The sequence below is a fragment of the Pseudorca crassidens genome, chromosome 10 (assembly GCF_039906515.1).
Source record: "Pseudorca crassidens isolate mPseCra1 chromosome 10, mPseCra1.hap1, whole genome shotgun sequence".
In the NCBI taxonomy this organism is placed as follows: domain Eukaryota; kingdom Metazoa; phylum Chordata; class Mammalia; order Artiodactyla; family Delphinidae; genus Pseudorca; species Pseudorca crassidens.
This window is the reverse complement of record NC_090305.1, coordinates 74,729,434-74,747,434: the sequence shown is the minus strand read 5'-3', so window position 1 is coordinate 74,747,434 and position 18,001 is coordinate 74,729,434. Positions and strand designations below refer to the sequence as shown.

At 41.8% G+C, this 18,001-nt stretch overlaps 1 protein-coding gene across 12 annotated transcripts in view; it reads left to right on the top strand.

Moving 5' to 3' along the window:
* ERC2 (ELKS/RAB6-interacting/CAST family member 2) overlaps nt 1–18,001 on the top strand; it is a 960,889-nt gene that overhangs the window by 154,070 nt on the left and 788,818 nt on the right. For 8 of the 12 annotated variants that reach the window (XR_010947074.1, XR_010947075.1, XM_067754789.1 and 5 more), the window contains 2 exons: nt 6,334–6,357; nt 6,999–7,415. Coding sequence is in view for 10 of the 12 variants with exons in the window: in XM_067754789.1 (XP_067610890.1) it covers nt 6,334–6,357; nt 6,999–7,415 (441 nt within the window). In the remaining 2 variants the exon portion in view is untranslated. The remainder of the gene's footprint in view (nt 1–6,333; nt 6,358–6,998; nt 7,416–18,001) is intronic. The other 4 variants (XM_067754793.1, XM_067754795.1, XM_067754797.1 and 1 more) reach the window with 1 other exon arrangement.

Here is an 18,001-nt window from a genome sequence, read left to right as displayed (position 1 = left end):
CATCTTCCTATCCATATTTTACTCGCTATTTATTGGGTACCTATTATGTGCTAGAGTAGGGGGTATGATACAAATCTGGCCCAGAATCTGCCCTTGAGGTGCTCACTTTCTCTCTTTCTTTCTTGGAGGTTTCCCTTGCTTTTTTGTGAGCACAGCAATGCTTTGAAAGATAAATTTGCCTTTATCCGACTATTGAGTACTAGGAGGTCCTATCAGAAAATTAGCCTGCCATAACACCAGAAACAGAAGTCCTTATGACCTCCTTTATTGTCTGAGACTTGGAATCAACTGGATGGACTCATCTCTTTAGCTCCCATTCTGTTTAACTGTGTTTAACAGACAGGGCAATGATTGTAAACTTTTTTCCTTCCGTGGACTGGAGATGGGGTTAAGCCTTTTCCAGGACAAAGTTCAAAGTATGTAATTAATTGTGTGTGTGTGTGGGGGGGAGATGAAAAAGAACTGGGTTAAAGGCCAGGTATCAGGATAAATAAGATGCATTCTGTTTTCACTCCTAACAGAGTGACTGCAGAGGGGAGCCTGGATGCCTGTTGTCACAGCTGCTTTTGCTTTCTTCTGTCGTGTCCTCAGTGGTCAGCTGTGGATAAGGGAGTTTGCCTTTTCAGCTTTGATTGAGGACAACTGGAGAATGATCCCACAATCAGGGTGGGGAGTAGAAAGCTTTCTGAATATTCATCCAACCATAGACTCACTTTTGTGCTTGAAGGGAATTAGCTATTTTGCCACCTGTTTCACCTGTGCCATAAGTGCCAAGTGGATAGAATTTTGATTGGGACCCAGGCATATGGTTGGATCACCTGGTGATGTCCCCTTCCGATGCAGGTGGACATTGGAAGGGCTTCTCTCTCCTAATATGCAGTGGAATGGAAGCAACAGAAGGAGTGGTTGAGGCTTTGGGAAGTTGAGACCACAGTGATGACTGGGAGATTGCAAAGAGATGGCTCCTGGACACATCCTTGCAAGTTGTGGGTTTGTAGGTACCTGATGTAGGTAACAAACTGAAATGAATTCTCTTGATTATTGATCCAATGAAGTTTAAGTGGCTGCCTTAAAAGAAATGTGCTTTCGTGGTTGAGAAGTGGGAGACGATTCAATTCCAAGGAATTGAATAATCAAGGAAGTGGGGAGATTGAAACCTGTGCATCTTTTAAAAAATTTTTTAAAAATCTTTTGACTCTTAGAGAAAGTGCTTTGGCTTTGCCAGAGTTTTCACTTGTACTGTTGTATCTTGATCTTTTAGAGAGAATTTTTAAAAATTGAGCTTGTCTTCTAATAGCTACTCAGTAGCTACTATTAATTGCAGGGACTTAGAAAGGAGGTCTCAGTAAATTATCCTTGGAGTGTCCCATGCTATTTAACTATTTGATGGGACCAGTAATGCAGAGGGGAAATGATTTAGGTTATCTCTTATCCTAATGAGAAATAGGAAATGATCTAGGTTGTCTCTCATCCATATGAGACACCACTGCTATTTCCTAAGTTGTCAAAGTGGAGAGCCACCCCTTTTGGTCTACTCTTAGGGTTACTGGAATACATACCAGGTTGGAGTCCAAGATCCCAGAAAGATTCTGGCTTTAGCAGTGTGCTTGTGTGCTCTTGGACCTGTCATTTAACCTGTGTGGATCTGATTTTTCTCATTTGTAAAATGAAGTTAACAAGCTAATCTTTAAGGCCTCTGTGAGCTCCAAGAATTTTGATTCCATGCCATCAGCATGTCAGGTGGGTCTCATCTTTCAGAATGTGGGTTTTTGTGATGTTGTCACAGCATACTCTAGCCTATCCTGATTGGTATAATTGATTATTGTCTACCTGGTACTTTCTAGAGCTTTATATGTATTAACTCACTTAATCCTTAAAATAACCTTATGCAGTAGGAATTACTACTCTCACTTTTACAAATAAGGAAACAGACACAGAGAGAATATTATTTTCAGTTGGTTATTTATTGAAAGTACTGTTATATTTTAAAATTGAAATTGTCTATGTTAAGTATTCAACTAGAGATGAGTATCTGGTAAATAATTTTTGAAACTTGATTGAGTTAACTCTCTTAAAAGTAAGGCAATGAAGAGGGGAGAGAAAGCGGGGTGGGGGGGAGGGGAGAGAGAGCAAGAGAGAGAGAGAAAAAGAGTGTTTTAAAATCTCTCCCCATCCTCTGAAGCAGAAGGATGATCAGTGTTCTATAAGGCACATTAATTATGCTCAAGAATCCCTTTTTAGGAACAAGGAGATTCCTGCTTAATTTAAATATCTTTTTTTTTTTTGCGGTACGCAGGCCTCTCACTGTTGTGGCCTCTCCCATTGCGGAGCACAGGCTCCGGACGCGCAGGCTCAGCGGCCATGGCTCACGGCCCAGCCGCTCCACGGCACGTGGGATCTTCCCGGACCGGGGCACGAACCCGTGTCCCCTGCATCGGCAGGTGGACTCTCAACCACTGAGCCACCAGGGAAGCCCCTAAATATCTTAAAAGAGAATGAAAACTAAATGACATACGGATTTGAGAAATTTTTGAACACTAAATTTTAGGTTGATTATCAGATTGTGTTTGGTCATGCTGAAGTCATTCAGTGACTAATAAAATGATTATCTGGAAAGTAAATTTTCTTAATGTACAAACTGGAAGTATCCATCATGACAACCTCTGAGGAATAGGTTGGTTAGGATGGCTAATTTTTAATTTTGAGAATTGCTATAACTGTCAAAATTGCCTGCCTGTCTGCTCTCACCACTCCTGCCCACTTCCCTATTCTTTTTTTCAGCCATCCTGAAGTACTTACACCAATTTAGAGGTCAGGTTGTGTAGTGGTTCATGCCGGGGTATTGGGGTCAGACTTTCTGGATGAACACCTGGCTGTGCCACTTACCTAGCTTAACCACTTTGTGTGTTCATGTTCTCATTTGTTAAATGGAGTTCATAACAGTGGCTGTCTCACTGGTGGTTGTGAAGATTAAAAATGCTTAGAACTGGGCCTGGAGTGTGGAAGCACTCTACAGATTTTTGCTATTACTGTTCATTAATAGATCTAGTCTGTCTTTGCCTCTAGGCTTTTGTACTTTCTCTACTCTTTCCATCTTTCTTCACGAAGTTGACTCATTTATTCTTCAAGACATAGCTCAGTGGTAGCTGTTGGTTTGTGGGGGGTATTTTCTTACACGTCTCTAGCCTGGGTTACACCTTCTCTGCATTTCTAGCCACCTGGCTATGACTTATGTCGTATTGCTACTATTGGTTTACTTGTCCACATGGATTGGGAGCATGGACCACTTCTTTTCCTTTCATATCTTTTTTTAAAAAAATTAATCAGTATGAGGAAGACACTGAGTAAATGCACATTGAACGGATAAATAGACTGATTTTTTTCCCTTCCATTCCTCTTTCTTTTTCTTTTTCTCTTTCTCTCTCCTTCTTTTTCATTCTTTTTTTAAAAAAATTTATTTATCTTAGGCTGCATTGGGTCTTCATTGCTGTGCTCCATGGCATGTGGGATCTTTCCCAACCAGGGCTCAAACCCATGTCCCTGGCATTGGCAGGCCGTTTCTTAACCACTGCACCACCAGGGAAGCCCTCCTTCTCATTCTTTTTTTCTACTTCTCTTCCTTCCTTTCTTTCTACCGAACTTACTCCTTCCCTTCACTCTCAAACCTGGCACTTGATGCGTTATCTTAGTTATTCCTCACAGGCACTCTATGAGGTAGGCATTATGATTAGTCCCATTTTGCGGGTTAGGAAACAAAGGATCAGAGCAATAGGCAACTTGCCCATCCAGGGGGGCAGCCGCCTTAACAGACTTATCTTCCAAGGTTGCTGTCTTTGCTCAAAGCACTATGGCAATTTTTTTGGGGGAGGGGAGGGAATTCCCTTCTGGCTAGTAGTTTATTAACTACATAAAAAAATCCAATCTTATTTTTGGTCACTCTCAGAAAAGATGATTTGTAGTCTGATCATCCTGATTCATCGTGTTTGTCTCCAGATAAACTTGGATTGTCTCAGAAATCCAAGCCACTCTAAAAGGACAAAGATTTGCCGTTGTCAGGAATGTTTAAATGACTTGAAGACAGTTGCACCATCCCAAGAGGCTTGGCAGCAGCCACATCAATGGGCTGAAGATGGTTGATACTCCTGTGAACTTTGGTGTGGTTTAGGGATGGGGGTTGGTGGAGGAAGGTCACATTACCTTACAATCCCACCTCATGGTTTTTTTTGACAGCTTTATTGAGATATAATTTATGTACCATGCAATTCACCCATCTAACATGTAAAATTCATTGGTTTTTGGTATATTCACAAAGTTGTACAACCAACATGACTGTCTAATTCCAGAACATTTTCATCATCCCCCAAATGAGGGATGGAAGGATGACTACCATACCCTTTAGCAGTCATCCTGCATTCCCCCCAACCCCCCAGCAATCACCAATTTATTTTCTGTCAGTGGGTTTGCTTATTCTGGATATTTCCTGTGTAATCATATAACATGCGGTCTTTTGTAACTGGCTTCTTTCACATGGCATAGTGTTTTTTTTTTTTTCTTTTTTCTTTTTGCGGTATGTGGGCCTCTCACTGTTGTGGCCTCTCCCGTTGCAGAGCACAGGCTCGGGACGCGCAGGCTCGGCGGCCATGGCTCACGGGCCTAGCCGCTCCGCGGCATGTGGGATCTTCCCGAACTGGAGCACGAACCCGTGTCTCCTGCTTCGGCAGGCGGACTCTCAACCACTGCGCCACCAGGGAAGCCCAGCAGTGTTTTTAAGATTCAACCATGTTGCTGTGTGTATCAGTACTTCATTGCTTTGTATGGCTAAATGATACTCCATTGTATGCATATACCACATTTTATTTACTCATTCATCGGTTGACTGACATATGTTTTGTTTCCACTTTTTGACTATTATTAATAATGGTGCTCTGAGTATTTGTGTATGAATCCACTGCTGAATGGGTAAATACAATGTGGTAGGTCCCTATAATGGAATAATATTCATCTATAAAATGAGTGAAATACTGATCCATGCTACAACATGGATTAACCTTGAAAACATGCTAAGTGAAAGAAACCACTTATTGCATGATTCCGTTGGTGTGAAATGTCCAGAATAGGCAAATCCAGAGACAGAAAGTAAACTAATGGTTGCTAGGGCCTGAGGGTAGGGAGGGAGATGGGGAGTGACTTGTAGAGGGTACAGGGTTTCTTTTGGGGGTGATGAAAATGTTTTAAAATTTATTGTGTTTATGATTGTAGAACTTTGTAACTATACTAAAAAGCACTGAATTTTAATTTCACTTTTACTTTATAGTAATTTTGACAGGGGTGAGTTATATTTTAAAAAATTTATAATCACCATCATTAAATACATACTAGTTTCTTACTCTGCATTCAGTACCCTGGGAGACGCTGTGGCACACAAATGAGAGAGAGTACTTGTTCCTTGTGCTCTAGGAATTTCTCATTGGATGTTCCTAAGTGGAAAGTTGAAGTGGATACCAACAAAGAGTTTAATTAATGCATCACTAGGTGCTAGTTTCTGGGTACAGCCCACACTCAGAAAAATCTCAACCCCTCTGGGTGTCAGCTGTGGGAATTCAGAAGGATTTCCCAGTGTGGACTCCTCCAGTATTTATGTAACTTAGACATAGTATTATCCATGCCTTACAATACTGTGAGTTTCCTTCAGGCAGGACCTAGGCCTTACGTCCATCTTGATTCCCATACTTAGCATTGTGTCTGGTCTGCATGGGGAGAATGTGTCTGGTGAATGGATGAGTAACTGTTTTGGAAGCCCCTTGGTTTCTTCCTAGGACAGAAATGCCTTCAGCTTATGGCTGCCTGCTCTGATCAGCCTGGGGGGTTGCCCCTGTTGGGAAAGTGTTGCTGAATTCACCTGTCTTTGTGCAAGGGTTTCTTTTCTCACAAGTGGTAACTATTTTGTTTCTCTGGCACTTTCACTCTGGTTTTGGCTAAAATGGTGACCTGGAATGACATGGGGGTACTTATGGAGTGTTGTGCTTTCCTCCCTGGTAATACGACCAAGATATTGGGTTCTTGGGTCAGTGAGATTTAGGAAGACAAAAGGTGGAATAAACCTCATTTTGTTTCTTTTTTAAAATCACATTTATCAAGCATCAGTGCTATAAATTCTGTGTAGCTTATGGGTCTTTGCTGCAGTAAGAAACTGTTTTTCTTTTTTCTTTTTTTTTCTCTGTGAAGGTACTTTGTGTTGATTAAGTTCTTTCTGTTAAATATCCTTTGCTTGCACTGGACTTTTCTTTGTGTTGATTTTTGCTTCGTTTTTCTTTCATTTCCCATGCTGTTCAGCTACTGGATGCCAGAAGAACCAAGGTTTGTCCACTCTTTGCAGCTCGTTTGTTTTGCTCTGCACAGCCTCACCCCCTTGTGTGTTTGAGTGTCTCTGTCTCTGTCTGCATTTGTTCCCTTTTGCTTGCAGATGCAGTAATCCTGTTTACTAAACCTGTTCACAGCTTTATTTGTAAAAATAAAGTCCTCGTTTGTGTCTACTTGTAGTGGATGCTATTATTTTTATTTTTAAATGGATATGCACTTAATCACAGAAAATAATGGATAGTAGAATAAAGAACACCTTAGAAAACAAGGAATACTGAGTCTGGAGCATTGTGGGTGTGAAGAAGGTGTGTTTGTGAAAGCTTCCCTTCTAACCCTTTCCACTCCTAAATTAAAACCCTGTAGATGTATAATTTACCTTGTGACTGACACTAATATACTGTTTCTATGTATGTGTACATTTCTCTTAAGACATTCAGAAAGCATCATTGAATTAATTCCCCCTCTCCATGTGCTGTCCCATGCTTCTGAAGTCACCCTGGAGGACTTCACGGCTGGCCCTCTGGACCTCATGATTAACATTCCATCTTCATAGTGTGGTAGCAGCAAATAGCGTTTGGCATGTCCATTGACTTTTTCCCCCTTCTTTCTCCTCTCCTGCTCCGTCTTTCTCATCACAGCACCTGCAGTTGACAATCCAGGCCCTTCAGGATGAGCTGCGAACCCAGAGAGACCTCAACCACCTCCTGCAGCAAGAGAGTGGCAACCGAGGAGCAGAGCACTTTACCATCGAACTGACGGAGGAGAACTTCCGGCGGCTCCAAGCTGAGCATGACAGACAGGCTAAGGAACTGTTCCTATTGAGGAAGACCTTGGAGGAAATGGAGCTGAGAATCGAAACACAGAAACAGACCCTCAATGCCCGAGATGAGTCGATTAAAAAGCTTCTTGAAATGTTGCAAAGTAAAGGTTTGCCGTCCAAAAGTCTTGAGGATGACAATGAACGGACACGTAGGATGGCAGAGGCTGAGTCTCAAGTCAGCCACTTGGAAGTGATTTTAGACCAGAAAGAGAAGGAAAACATACATCTTAGAGAGGTAAGGACATTCACTTTATTTTCCCAAAGCCGTATTTTACAAGTTAAAATACGTTAAATATGTTAACAAGTTATTACCACAGGTTGAAAGTTATCTATAGCCTTAACCAAATTGCTGTTGTCATCTGTTTTATAACCTTCCTGTCTGCTTATCACCTTTAAACTGGAATTTCGCATTAGTCTTTTTTTTTCCTATGCCCACCACACATATGTTCCATTATGATTCAACACGTATTCAGGACCCAAGTGTGTGCAGCACATGTCAACTCTAAGGTGGTTTACAGTTGCTTTCCTACAGATGGCCATTGTTTCAGGGCCTTTTAAATGCACTACTGGTTAAATTTTAGATGTTTATTAAGTATCCTCTTTTTAAAGGAGCAAAATGAATAGGTGATTAGCAAAACAATGAGTATAAATACTTTTATAGCTGAATTGGGAGTGGGGTTTTCAGAAAGTAAAGCCTAAGGATATTTCTGGAAAGAATGGAAAAATGTGCCGACCAATTTTGAACGTTTAGATAATCTTCGTCTGCATTTACATTCATGGACAGAGGGACATGAATGTTCCAAGGACCGAGGGTTCCAAGTTTTCTGAGAGTGTGTTTTGCACTTAGTTAAATCATTTGAAGTTTCTCAGAGGCAGCCTCTCTGGCTTACCACCACCATTCAATGTTGGGAGGCTCAGATATCTGAGAATACGTAGTTGGACAGATCTTAGAAAGAATGTGGGTGACAGCCAAGGTTTGAAATTTTTATAGCAGTTCCTTGCTACTATGGTGGATGTGGATCTCAATAGTACCATGTAGGCAAAATGCTGTGGCAGACACAGATCTCACAGAAAACAGGAAGCAATAAAATGGCATTAAGTATATTTGCAAAATATTCTGCAGCCATAAATAAGAATTCGAAAAGACATTTGCTTTTAGACCAAACTAGATTTCTTGGCATTACGTACCTATTTGGATGGGCAGCGCTTCCAGTGAGTCATTTGTTTGGTTGTTCAGAAAACATGGCTTTCGTGTTGGGATTTGGTAATGCAGGTGCTCCCAGGAGTTTTCTCTGATATAGACTGTATTTGCTTATAACATTTGAGTAGACTTTTGTGTCTTCAGATTTAATATCCTCCATGCTTATTCTCCTTGGTTTTGTTTTCATGAGACCTTAGCTACATGTTTGGGAAGTCAAATGGCTTGGTTTCACATTGAGATGCTTAAAGATATGTTTTGTTGGGTCTGGTCTTCCTATCTGTATTCCAAGACTGTGAATGTGGTGGGAAGACTTCTAAGATCCCTACCTCTTGGAATTCATATCCTTATGTAATCTTCTCCTCTTGAGTTTAGGCTGAACCTAGTGATTTGCTCCTAAACAATAGAATGACGGAGGTAATGGAATGCCGATGTCACTTCCATGATTAGGTTACTTCCATCTTGTTAGTACACCCTGTTGCCTTCTCGCCTTGCATGCTTTGATGAAGCAAGCTACCATGTTGCAGAGGCCCGTGTGGTAAGGAACTGTGGGTAACCTCTAGCTGACACCCAGTGAGGAACTGGGACTCTCATCCGAACAGCCACAGAGAACTGAAAACTGCCAGCAATCACCTAGTAAGCTTGGAAGTGGATCTTTCCCCAGTCGAATCTTTCGATGAGACTTCAGTTCCTGGGCTGACAACTTGGTTGCAGCTTTCTGAGAGACAGTGAAGCAGAGGACCCAGCTGAGCTGTGCCCAGTTTCCTGCTCCACAGGAACTGTGAGATAATAAATGTGTGTTGTTTTAAGCTGCTGAATTTTGGGATAATTTGTTACACAGCAATAGATAGCTAATACAGTGGAGCAGAAACTAATCTCTTTCTGTCTTACTCCATAGACTTTCCATTTAGTTTACAGAAGAGAAGCAATGATTACTGGCATGTTATCATTGCATGTAGAGTGTCTGTGGATTTTGAAATTTTGATTGTGTTATCTGAAAACTGTGGTTGGTAGATTGCTATAGTTTAAAAAAGCTGCTGCTTTATTTTGGGTTCCAAGGGATCATGTTGGATGTATAGCAAGGCTGTGATACCAGAGAAACCTCTATCTGCAGCATTGACCTTCACTCCATTTTGGGATCTTGGGGTCAGGTAGTCAGTCTGAATAGATTCTGCTCACTGGTAGCACTTAAATAGATGGTGCCTTGATTCTGTTTTAGAGTATATCTCTGTTTAAATGAATGTAAACACAATTTGGTTTGTGTTTTATGAGATTAGTTGGTCCTCACGATGGTCTGGCATGAATGTCATGTTTAGAGCCTTAAACATTAGTCTAAGAGCGCACAGAGAGTCGTACAGAAAACGCAGCCCAACGCATGCAACTAGTTTCCTTGAGCACCCGACCAAAGTCAGTGGGTGGCCCTTATCTTATCTCATCAAGAAGGGAGAGTGTGAAAAAGTTGTCTATAAAAAAAAAAAAATCTCATTTTAAACTTGAACTCAACAAACAAGATTTGGAGGCCTGAAAGGACCCTTCCCAAGAGAAATAGTGTACTGGCTTGTGAGAGCCATTTGTTTTATTTCCAGGAATTTTGGTAGCTTGAAATTGGTCATGGTGGGAGTATTTACAACGTGGAAATCAGCAAGTGCTACTCTCAGGGTCTTCTGCCCGCTTCGCCCCATCCCTGAAAGTCCATTTTCCAACACACCTCTAAATAAGTGCCATGAAATGTTTATCCACGGTACACTAGGAAGAGGCAAGTTAAAAACAGTGCAAGAATTATGATTCTGAATCCATTAACCAGTCATAGTTCATCAGATATTTTCATAACAGCATCTGGATAGATGTTTATCTGTTGGGCACTATGAAGAGTGCTTTACGTTGATTCACATTTAATTCTCACAACCACCTCATTTGTTAATTCATTCATCCATTCATCCATCCATTCTGTGAATACTTATTGAGGATCTGGTTTTGAGTAATGATAACTGATAAAATTTGACTTCACGGTGCTTATATTTTATTGGGGTGAAACAGATAGCAGTTTAATAGTTAAACAGAGAAGTATCATGAGAAAAAGAAGAGGATGAAGTACAAGTGAGCTGGGTGGGGTCAACTTCATATTGGATAGTCAGGGAGGGCTTTTTGAAGGGGGTGACATTGTGAATTTGAATGACAAGAAGGAACCAGCCATGTAAGGCTCTCAGAAAACTCCTGTTAGATGGAAAGGCCCATGCCTAGGAGGTAGGTGCTATTATTTTGCCCATTTTGCCTGGGGAAACTGAGGGACGAGTGACATCAAAAATCTTGCCCAGTGTCCCACAGCTAACAAGCTGGTATTTGAATTAAGCTGCCTCCAGTCTCCACTCTTAAACCATATCTTACATATATTCCTGTTCTAGAAGAATCTTTCTCAAAGTGTGCTCCACAGAACAAGCTGTTTTGTGGGATATTGTTATGTGTTATGACAGAAAAAGGGCTGCAGGGCTAAATGAACTTGGGAAAATGTTGAATTCCATAGAGCTTATCGAAGGGCTCTCAGACTCTCTCATATGCAAGTGTGCATTAGTTATTTCCAAGAAGGGGCTTGGGGAAGGCAGAGCCTTGCAGACTTACTTGATTTGCTTTTCTCTTGTTGCACTGATGTTCTTTCTAAAAACACTTTGGAAAAATGCTATGCTAGAAAAGAAAAGTTGTGCTTTTAATTTGTGACCTACAAAATATGTAATAATATACAAATAGTTGTTTCCCATGGCCAATTAACTGGGTAATTTCCTCGATTAGTTATTCTAGAAAGTAAAGTTTCTTGTAAGCTGTTTCCATATTCTCTACCGGGTTTTAGACTGTTTGTTCTTCTGTCAGGGTATTTTTTTTTTTTAGTGGAAAAATGTGGCTGACTGCTTTTGGTATTAAACCAGTAAGAATAACCCAGCTTGAATAAAGAAGTTGCCTGACCTCTGTTAATTTAAATGAATCTAAAACAGGATGTAAAATGTACTTGAGGTTTTAAGTTCAGAGTGTTCCTGATTCCTTTTTCATTTTGCACGATTCAGCCCAGTTGGAGCTGAATGGTGTAATGCTGGGGAATGGAGTGTTAGTGGTTTTATGATTAATTCTCAGGCAGAGGTGTTGGACCTCATATAAACCCCATCTCCTGGAATACTGGCTTTGTTTAGCCCATTGTTTCAGGAGATTGAGAATTGGCAGGAGTTGCACATGGGGAGGGTTGGGTTGCTTTAGTGTCTTGTTGTCTTTCGGTGGTCTGGAAAAGACTGAGGGTGAAACCTCTTCTTTGCCTGGCAGGAAAAAACAACAAAAAGATTATGATCTCAACTTATTTGGAAGACCAGAGCTACTGGCCAAGAACTACAACCGACAGGCTGATGTGAGCTGAAGTGTTGGCTAAAATGCAGGCATTGCTCACTAGTGTAGTCTGATGCTTCTTGATACAGGTTGATTTGATAAGACATTGTTTGATGTGGTAATAGTTTACCTTGTTCTCCAGCTTTTTCCGCAGAGGACATACTGTTCCCTATAAAGGTTTTAGTAATCAAGTACCCGAGGTACTACTGATCTCATTAAAGAAGAAGAGGGTTTTCATACCAGGATCCTCCTGTATTCACTCTCCTTAATGTTTTCTTGCCTGATGCTCAGAAGAGAGTCAGGAGTCTTTGGATTCATTGTCCTGTAAGATGTTTGAGGGGAAAGGATATATGTTCTGCTGCCATGCTTGTTGATCTTCTATGCTAATACCCTTGGGCAGCTTGCTATTCTTTGAAAGGAAGGGCAGAAAAACACTTAAGTCATTGGGAGCCGCAATTGCTACTCACCCTGGACAAGTAAAGCCCCCAGGATACTGGGCCTAGGCTTCCCTCCATGCTGTTGGGGGGCAGGGAGGAGGAGGGCAAGGCAACATGAATTCTTGGTCTCCTCGTTTACTTAGCCAAGTAAACTTGGACAACTTATCCAAGTTGTCCCTAGGCCAGCAGGAGATCCACCAAGGCAAAGTCTATGACCTAGAAGTTCTTGAGCTCATAAGCCTTTTACTGACAGCTCAGACTTCACCTGTATAATCAATCTTCACCCTAGTCCACCCTCTCTCAGTACCAAATGGCCTTGTTCTCTTTAACACACACTTGTCTCCAATTTGGTTGGCTGAGCCATGATTTTGCTGCTGCAGTCATTTCTAAATCTGACTGTACAGATTATACATTCTATTTCTACCAAGAAAGCTTATCACAGAAAATATTCCCAAACACAAGTGACCATATAAACATAACATTTTATATCCTTTTTTTTGCAAGAGTTTTTCCTATATATAATAGAACCTAACAACTGCTCCCTATTTTAATAAAGTAAGTTTTAACATAATCAGTACCTTCCATCAATATTCCCAGACTTCAAATATCACCTGCAAGATGCTCAATAAATATTTGAAAGAGTGAAAAAATAGTTTAAAAGTACCTTGAGAGTTGCTCCGTGGTTTATTTTGTCAATATTGGACAAGTTTATAATGATGGTACAGAGCCATATTCTGTTGTTTTCTCTCATTGCTCTGTGTTTGGAGTGGAGCAGTAGCTTTGAGGGTAAGCTTAACTGGAAGTTTTGTTTTTTCAAAATGTGTTGTACATCACTGGGCACATGTTGAGCATCCATGTACAAGGGTGCTGTGGGAGCATCCATGGCAAGTTTGTGGTCTTGTTCAGGGATTCAGTTGGGCAATAAGAGAAACAGCTCACACTTATGGCGACTTATTCTCTCTCTTTTTTTTTTTTTTTTTGCCGTACGCGGGCCTCTCACTGTTGTGGCCTCTCCCGTTGCGGAGCACAGGTTCCAGACGCACAGGCTTAGCGGCCATGGCTCACAGCCCCAGCCGCTCCGCGGCATGTGGGATCTTCCCGGACCGGGGCACGAACCCGTGTCCCCTGCATCGGCAGGCAGACTCTCAACCACTGCGCCACCAGGGAAGCCCTGAGGCTTATTCTGTGTCAGGTGCTGTACTAAGTGAAAACTGTTGTCATCATCCCCATTACACAGATAATAGGGCACAAAGAGGTAAATAATTGTACCTCGTCACAGATCAAGCACTGGAGCCAAGATCAGAACCTGGGAAGTCTAGCTCCAGAGTTTACACTTGTCACCACTACACACTACTGCTTGTTGCGGTGGTGCACTGAGAGGCCCTCGAATGGCACTTACATGCTGCGCAGCTTAGAGGTAGGAGAGCTGACAACTGGCTTCCTCCGTGATAAAGCTGGTCTTGAAAGGCAGGAAGAATTTCAACATGCAGATATGGTTGTAGAAGAGATAGTTGAGCCACATGTTAGAGGTGGGAACTGTGGTGGGTTTGGGGCATAGTGAGTTTGGAGCAGCTGAAACTCCACCTGTCAGGAGGGAAAGGAAATAAATCTCAACAGGTGGTTTGAGGTCAGGTCACTGAGGACTCTGAGCACGTGATACAGGAAGTTGGTCTTTACTTGGTACTCTGGGCAGCCTTTGAAGGAATTTTCCCTGGAGAATGGCATGATCAGGAAAGATTGTCAGGTGCTAATTGATAGTAGATTGGATAGGAGGAGAATAAAGGCATGGCGATAAGTTGGAAGGATACTGTTGTTGTTCAGGTGAACAAGAATCTGAATCTGGGTGGTGGCCAAGAAATTGAAGGGCAAGGTCATCCCCACCTGCAGGCAGGACTTTGACAGCTCAGGAGCTGAGTGCTAGGAGCTTTGAGGGGCAGCCAATCACTGTGGGCCCTGGTAGAGGCAGGTGGTGGGGCAAGGGGCAGGAGAGAACTGTCGGGAGGAGGAGCTGGGGTTGAGGAAAGACTGTGGATGTGTTGAGTTTGATGAAATCCTGGTGGAGCTGTCCAGCCAAGGGTGAGAATATGGCTGAGGAAATGACTGAGAAGTTCTGCCCAGATGCACAAGGCATTTCTGGCTATTGGTCACTTTTTATTGTAGTTGTTTTCACACACACTTCGTTATTTGTGACCACCAAGCTCCCAGTTTATATGATTGTTCTAAAGGGCCTTGTCACTCTTACTATTATTTAGGAGGAGACCCTAGGAACTGCATACTTTTTCATGCTTCTTTTCTGAATAAGCACTTAATTTTGAATATGGTATCTTGAGATTACACGGACTTTTCATTGACTGATGCCTACTTGATACAGATTTCCTTTGCTCTCACTGAGTTTCATTTTCTCCAAGCATTTAATGCAGGATAGATCCCAATGAAGAATCTCTGCGGAAAAGCACTTTTTCTGGACCCTGCTAACAACACATCCAAAAACAGGATTTCATAACTTTCACCCTCACATTTCTGATGACATAGGGAATGTATTCATTTCTGTTTAGCAGCATTTGCCTCATCTTTAAATTCTAATACGTTCTTTAAAGTTTAAACACTGCATGCTAATTTGAAATGGTCAAGGTTTTACCCCATATTGATTTTAATGAGTATAATTGGTTGCTTTTTACAGTAACAAAGACTGATGGAGCCCCAGGGAGCCATTAGGCTCAAGGCATATTGCAACCTGTTGAGAAGAGAAAGTGGCAGGGTAAAGGGTGTTTGGGGAAGTGCCAGGGAGTGGGGAGAAGTCAGGAGGTTATGCTGGGAGAGACTCTAACAGGACTCTGTCCTCCTGCTGTACCTTGGGTGTGACTGCTTTTTGAAAGCTACTCTTTTGGCAGCTGACCTAATTTATCATTGTCATCATTTGGTGAAACAGTGCACCACAAACAAAAGCTCAGTGGTGAGAAAGTACTCCAAGCACTGGTACTGCAGATACTTGAGTGTGTTTCACAAGCTGCAGCAGTGGGAAGTTGCTCACCTGTAACAGAGTCCTGCGTGTCTTGGATGGGGATATTAGCTAATACCGTACATGTGGAGAAAGCTTTGTACTTCATAGAACACATTGCATTTTAATGATTTCCTGTGATGCTCCTGGTAACCCTGTGAGGAAACTGAGGCTCAGAGAGATTAAGAAGTGATGACAGGTAACATTTACCGGTACTCATGAGCTAATCACTTTTCGGGGAGTGCCGTGTAATCCTCCCAACAATACTCTAGGGTAGGAGGTGGTTTCCTGCCTCTCAGATGAGGAGGCTGAGGCCCAGAGAGTCTGGTCCCGGTTCTCAGAGCAAGTAGTGATGGATCTAAAATTCAAAATTGGGCCTGCTGGTTCCATGCATCTGTCCCTAACCACTTCTTGAAACGGCCAGGGATTTCAACCCGAAATCTCTGAACAGACAAAAGACGAGAATTCTGGTCTACTGACTTCTTGCTCAGGGATATTTTGTCTGTAAGTGCAAAAAGAGGAAAAAATGCAAAAGGCTTTTTTTTTTTTTTTTTTCCTTGCCACGTCTTATCCGGGCCTGCTGAATTGGGGTTGGTAAGTCCATGAGGTCACCGAGCAGTGGAAGGTTAAACAGTGCCACATAGAAGGCAGTACCAGGGCTAGGCCTCCTCAGACCATGTGTGGCTCATTAAAATGAAGGTACTTGCTTAAAATACGAAGCATGGTACTGCATATATAGGCGTTCCATGAATTCCTAGGGAATAGGTGAATTTTTATAGCAGAGAATAAGGAAAAATTGGAGGTGCTTAGAGTCGGACCTTCTCCATTTCATCTGTTCAGTTAGCCTTCTTTTTCAACTTTACTTCATCATTACCTCATTGCCTAAAAGAAATACTTTGCCTTCTCAAAACGACTTTACTTTTTATCTTGTTTTTGTTGGGTATTGTGGGTTTCTTTCTTTGTCAATTGTGAGATATTAAAATTGTATTTATAACCTCCTAATACGTGCCCCATTTCGTTGCTCTTCTAATGGGCCAAAATTTGGTAAAGCAAAATCTACTTTCCTAGCCACCTGGCTTGGTTGAAAGGGATAGCTTTATCTGTGTTTCCAGTTTGGCATATAGGTTGAAGGATGCCTTAAATGTTTTGGGCAGAGTGTTAAATAAGGCAATGAGAATGGTTGCTGGTTGATTCCTTTGAGTGGCTTATAGTTACAGCAGTTGTAAAGAATGAAATAAACCCTCCTTACTAAAGGAAAAATATAATTATATGAGTAGTTTGTAGAAAAAGGAAAAAGAAAGATAAGTGAGACACTAGAGTGAAAATTCTAAAGAGTCACTCACTGCTCACTTAGATTAAGAGTTGGCAAACTGTAGCCTGTGGGACAAATGTGGCCCACCACCTGTTTGTTTTTTTTTTTAATGGCCTGGGAGCCAAGAGTGGTTTTTACCTTTTTAAATGGTTACATTTGAAATGGTTATGTAAGTACCTATGTAATATCCTCTATTTTGCCTGTGGCCCTCAAAGCCTGAACTATTAACTACTTGACCCTTTAAGAAAGTGTGGAGATTCCTAATTTTGATGATAGGTAAATAGATTTTGAATCAAGAGATTTGGTAAAAAAACATACGGGCAATTAAGTTATGTGCAGAGTATAAAAATCCTACTACTTTTATGTGTAACTTTTGAGTTTTTTTAAAATGGGGAGACAATTTTTTTCATCATTTCTGCACATTTTTCTTTTTTTATTAGATCAGTGATTTTAATCTCCAGAATTACAGCACGTAGGGTATTGCCAGTTATCACAAAAGTCTGCAGCTCTTTCAGGAGTGGTGGGTGTTAGGAAGGTAACCTGTGTGGATTAAAAAGGGAGTCTGGGGATTCCCTGGTGGCACAGTGGTTGAGAGTCCGCCTGCCGATGCAGGGGACATGGGTTCGTGCCCCGGTCCGGGAAGATCCCACATGCTGCAGAGCGGCAGGGCCCGTGAGCCATGGCTGCTGAGCCTGTGCGTCCGGAGCCTGTGCTCCGCAACGGGAGAGGCCACAACAGTGAGAGGCCCGCGTACAGCAAAAAAAAAAAAAAAAAAAAAAAGGGACTCTGTGAAGTATTCAGTAACCTAGAAAGTACCAGAGAAATGGAGGTTGCCATTAAAACTCTGATAGATTTAGGAATTCTGACCGAATTAAAGCACAGGGTTCCAACTCGTCCTTCTCTTATGTTTTTAAAAATAGTGTTTATTGATACTTTTTAGGCTTATGCAGTTAGTGCTTTAAAAATCTGTGGCTGCTTTGAAGGAACTAGCATGAAAAAGAAAGTGGCCATGTGTATACAGTTGTGTTAAAAAATATTTACTTATTGTAATTGTTGGCGTGCCATAGAATTGCTAGGTTTTCCTATGGGAAGTACTCTTATTTAGGTAAAGCTAGGACCTGGTCAGGATGACAGCTGAGCAATCCCCTTACCACTGGCTGTCCTTCCTTCAGCCCCCAAGGCAGTCAGATCTCTTTTGGTGACATGTGGTTGTATGAGTTGGGTTGCCAGTTGTTAGAGCATTTTTAGTGTTGGGGGAAGACCCTGCCTATTGATGTAATTTTGCTTTGTCGGTATGGGCCAGGGTTTCTCAATCTTGGCACTATTGACATGGGGGCAGGATAAATTCTTTGTTGTGGGGACTGTCCTGTGCATTGTAGGATGTTCAACAGTATTCTGGGCCCCTACCCACTAGAGGCAAGTAGTACCTTTGCCCTTCCCTCAGTTGTGACAATTAAAAACATCCCCAGACATTGCAAAATATCCTCCGGGGACCAAAATCACCCAGGTTGTG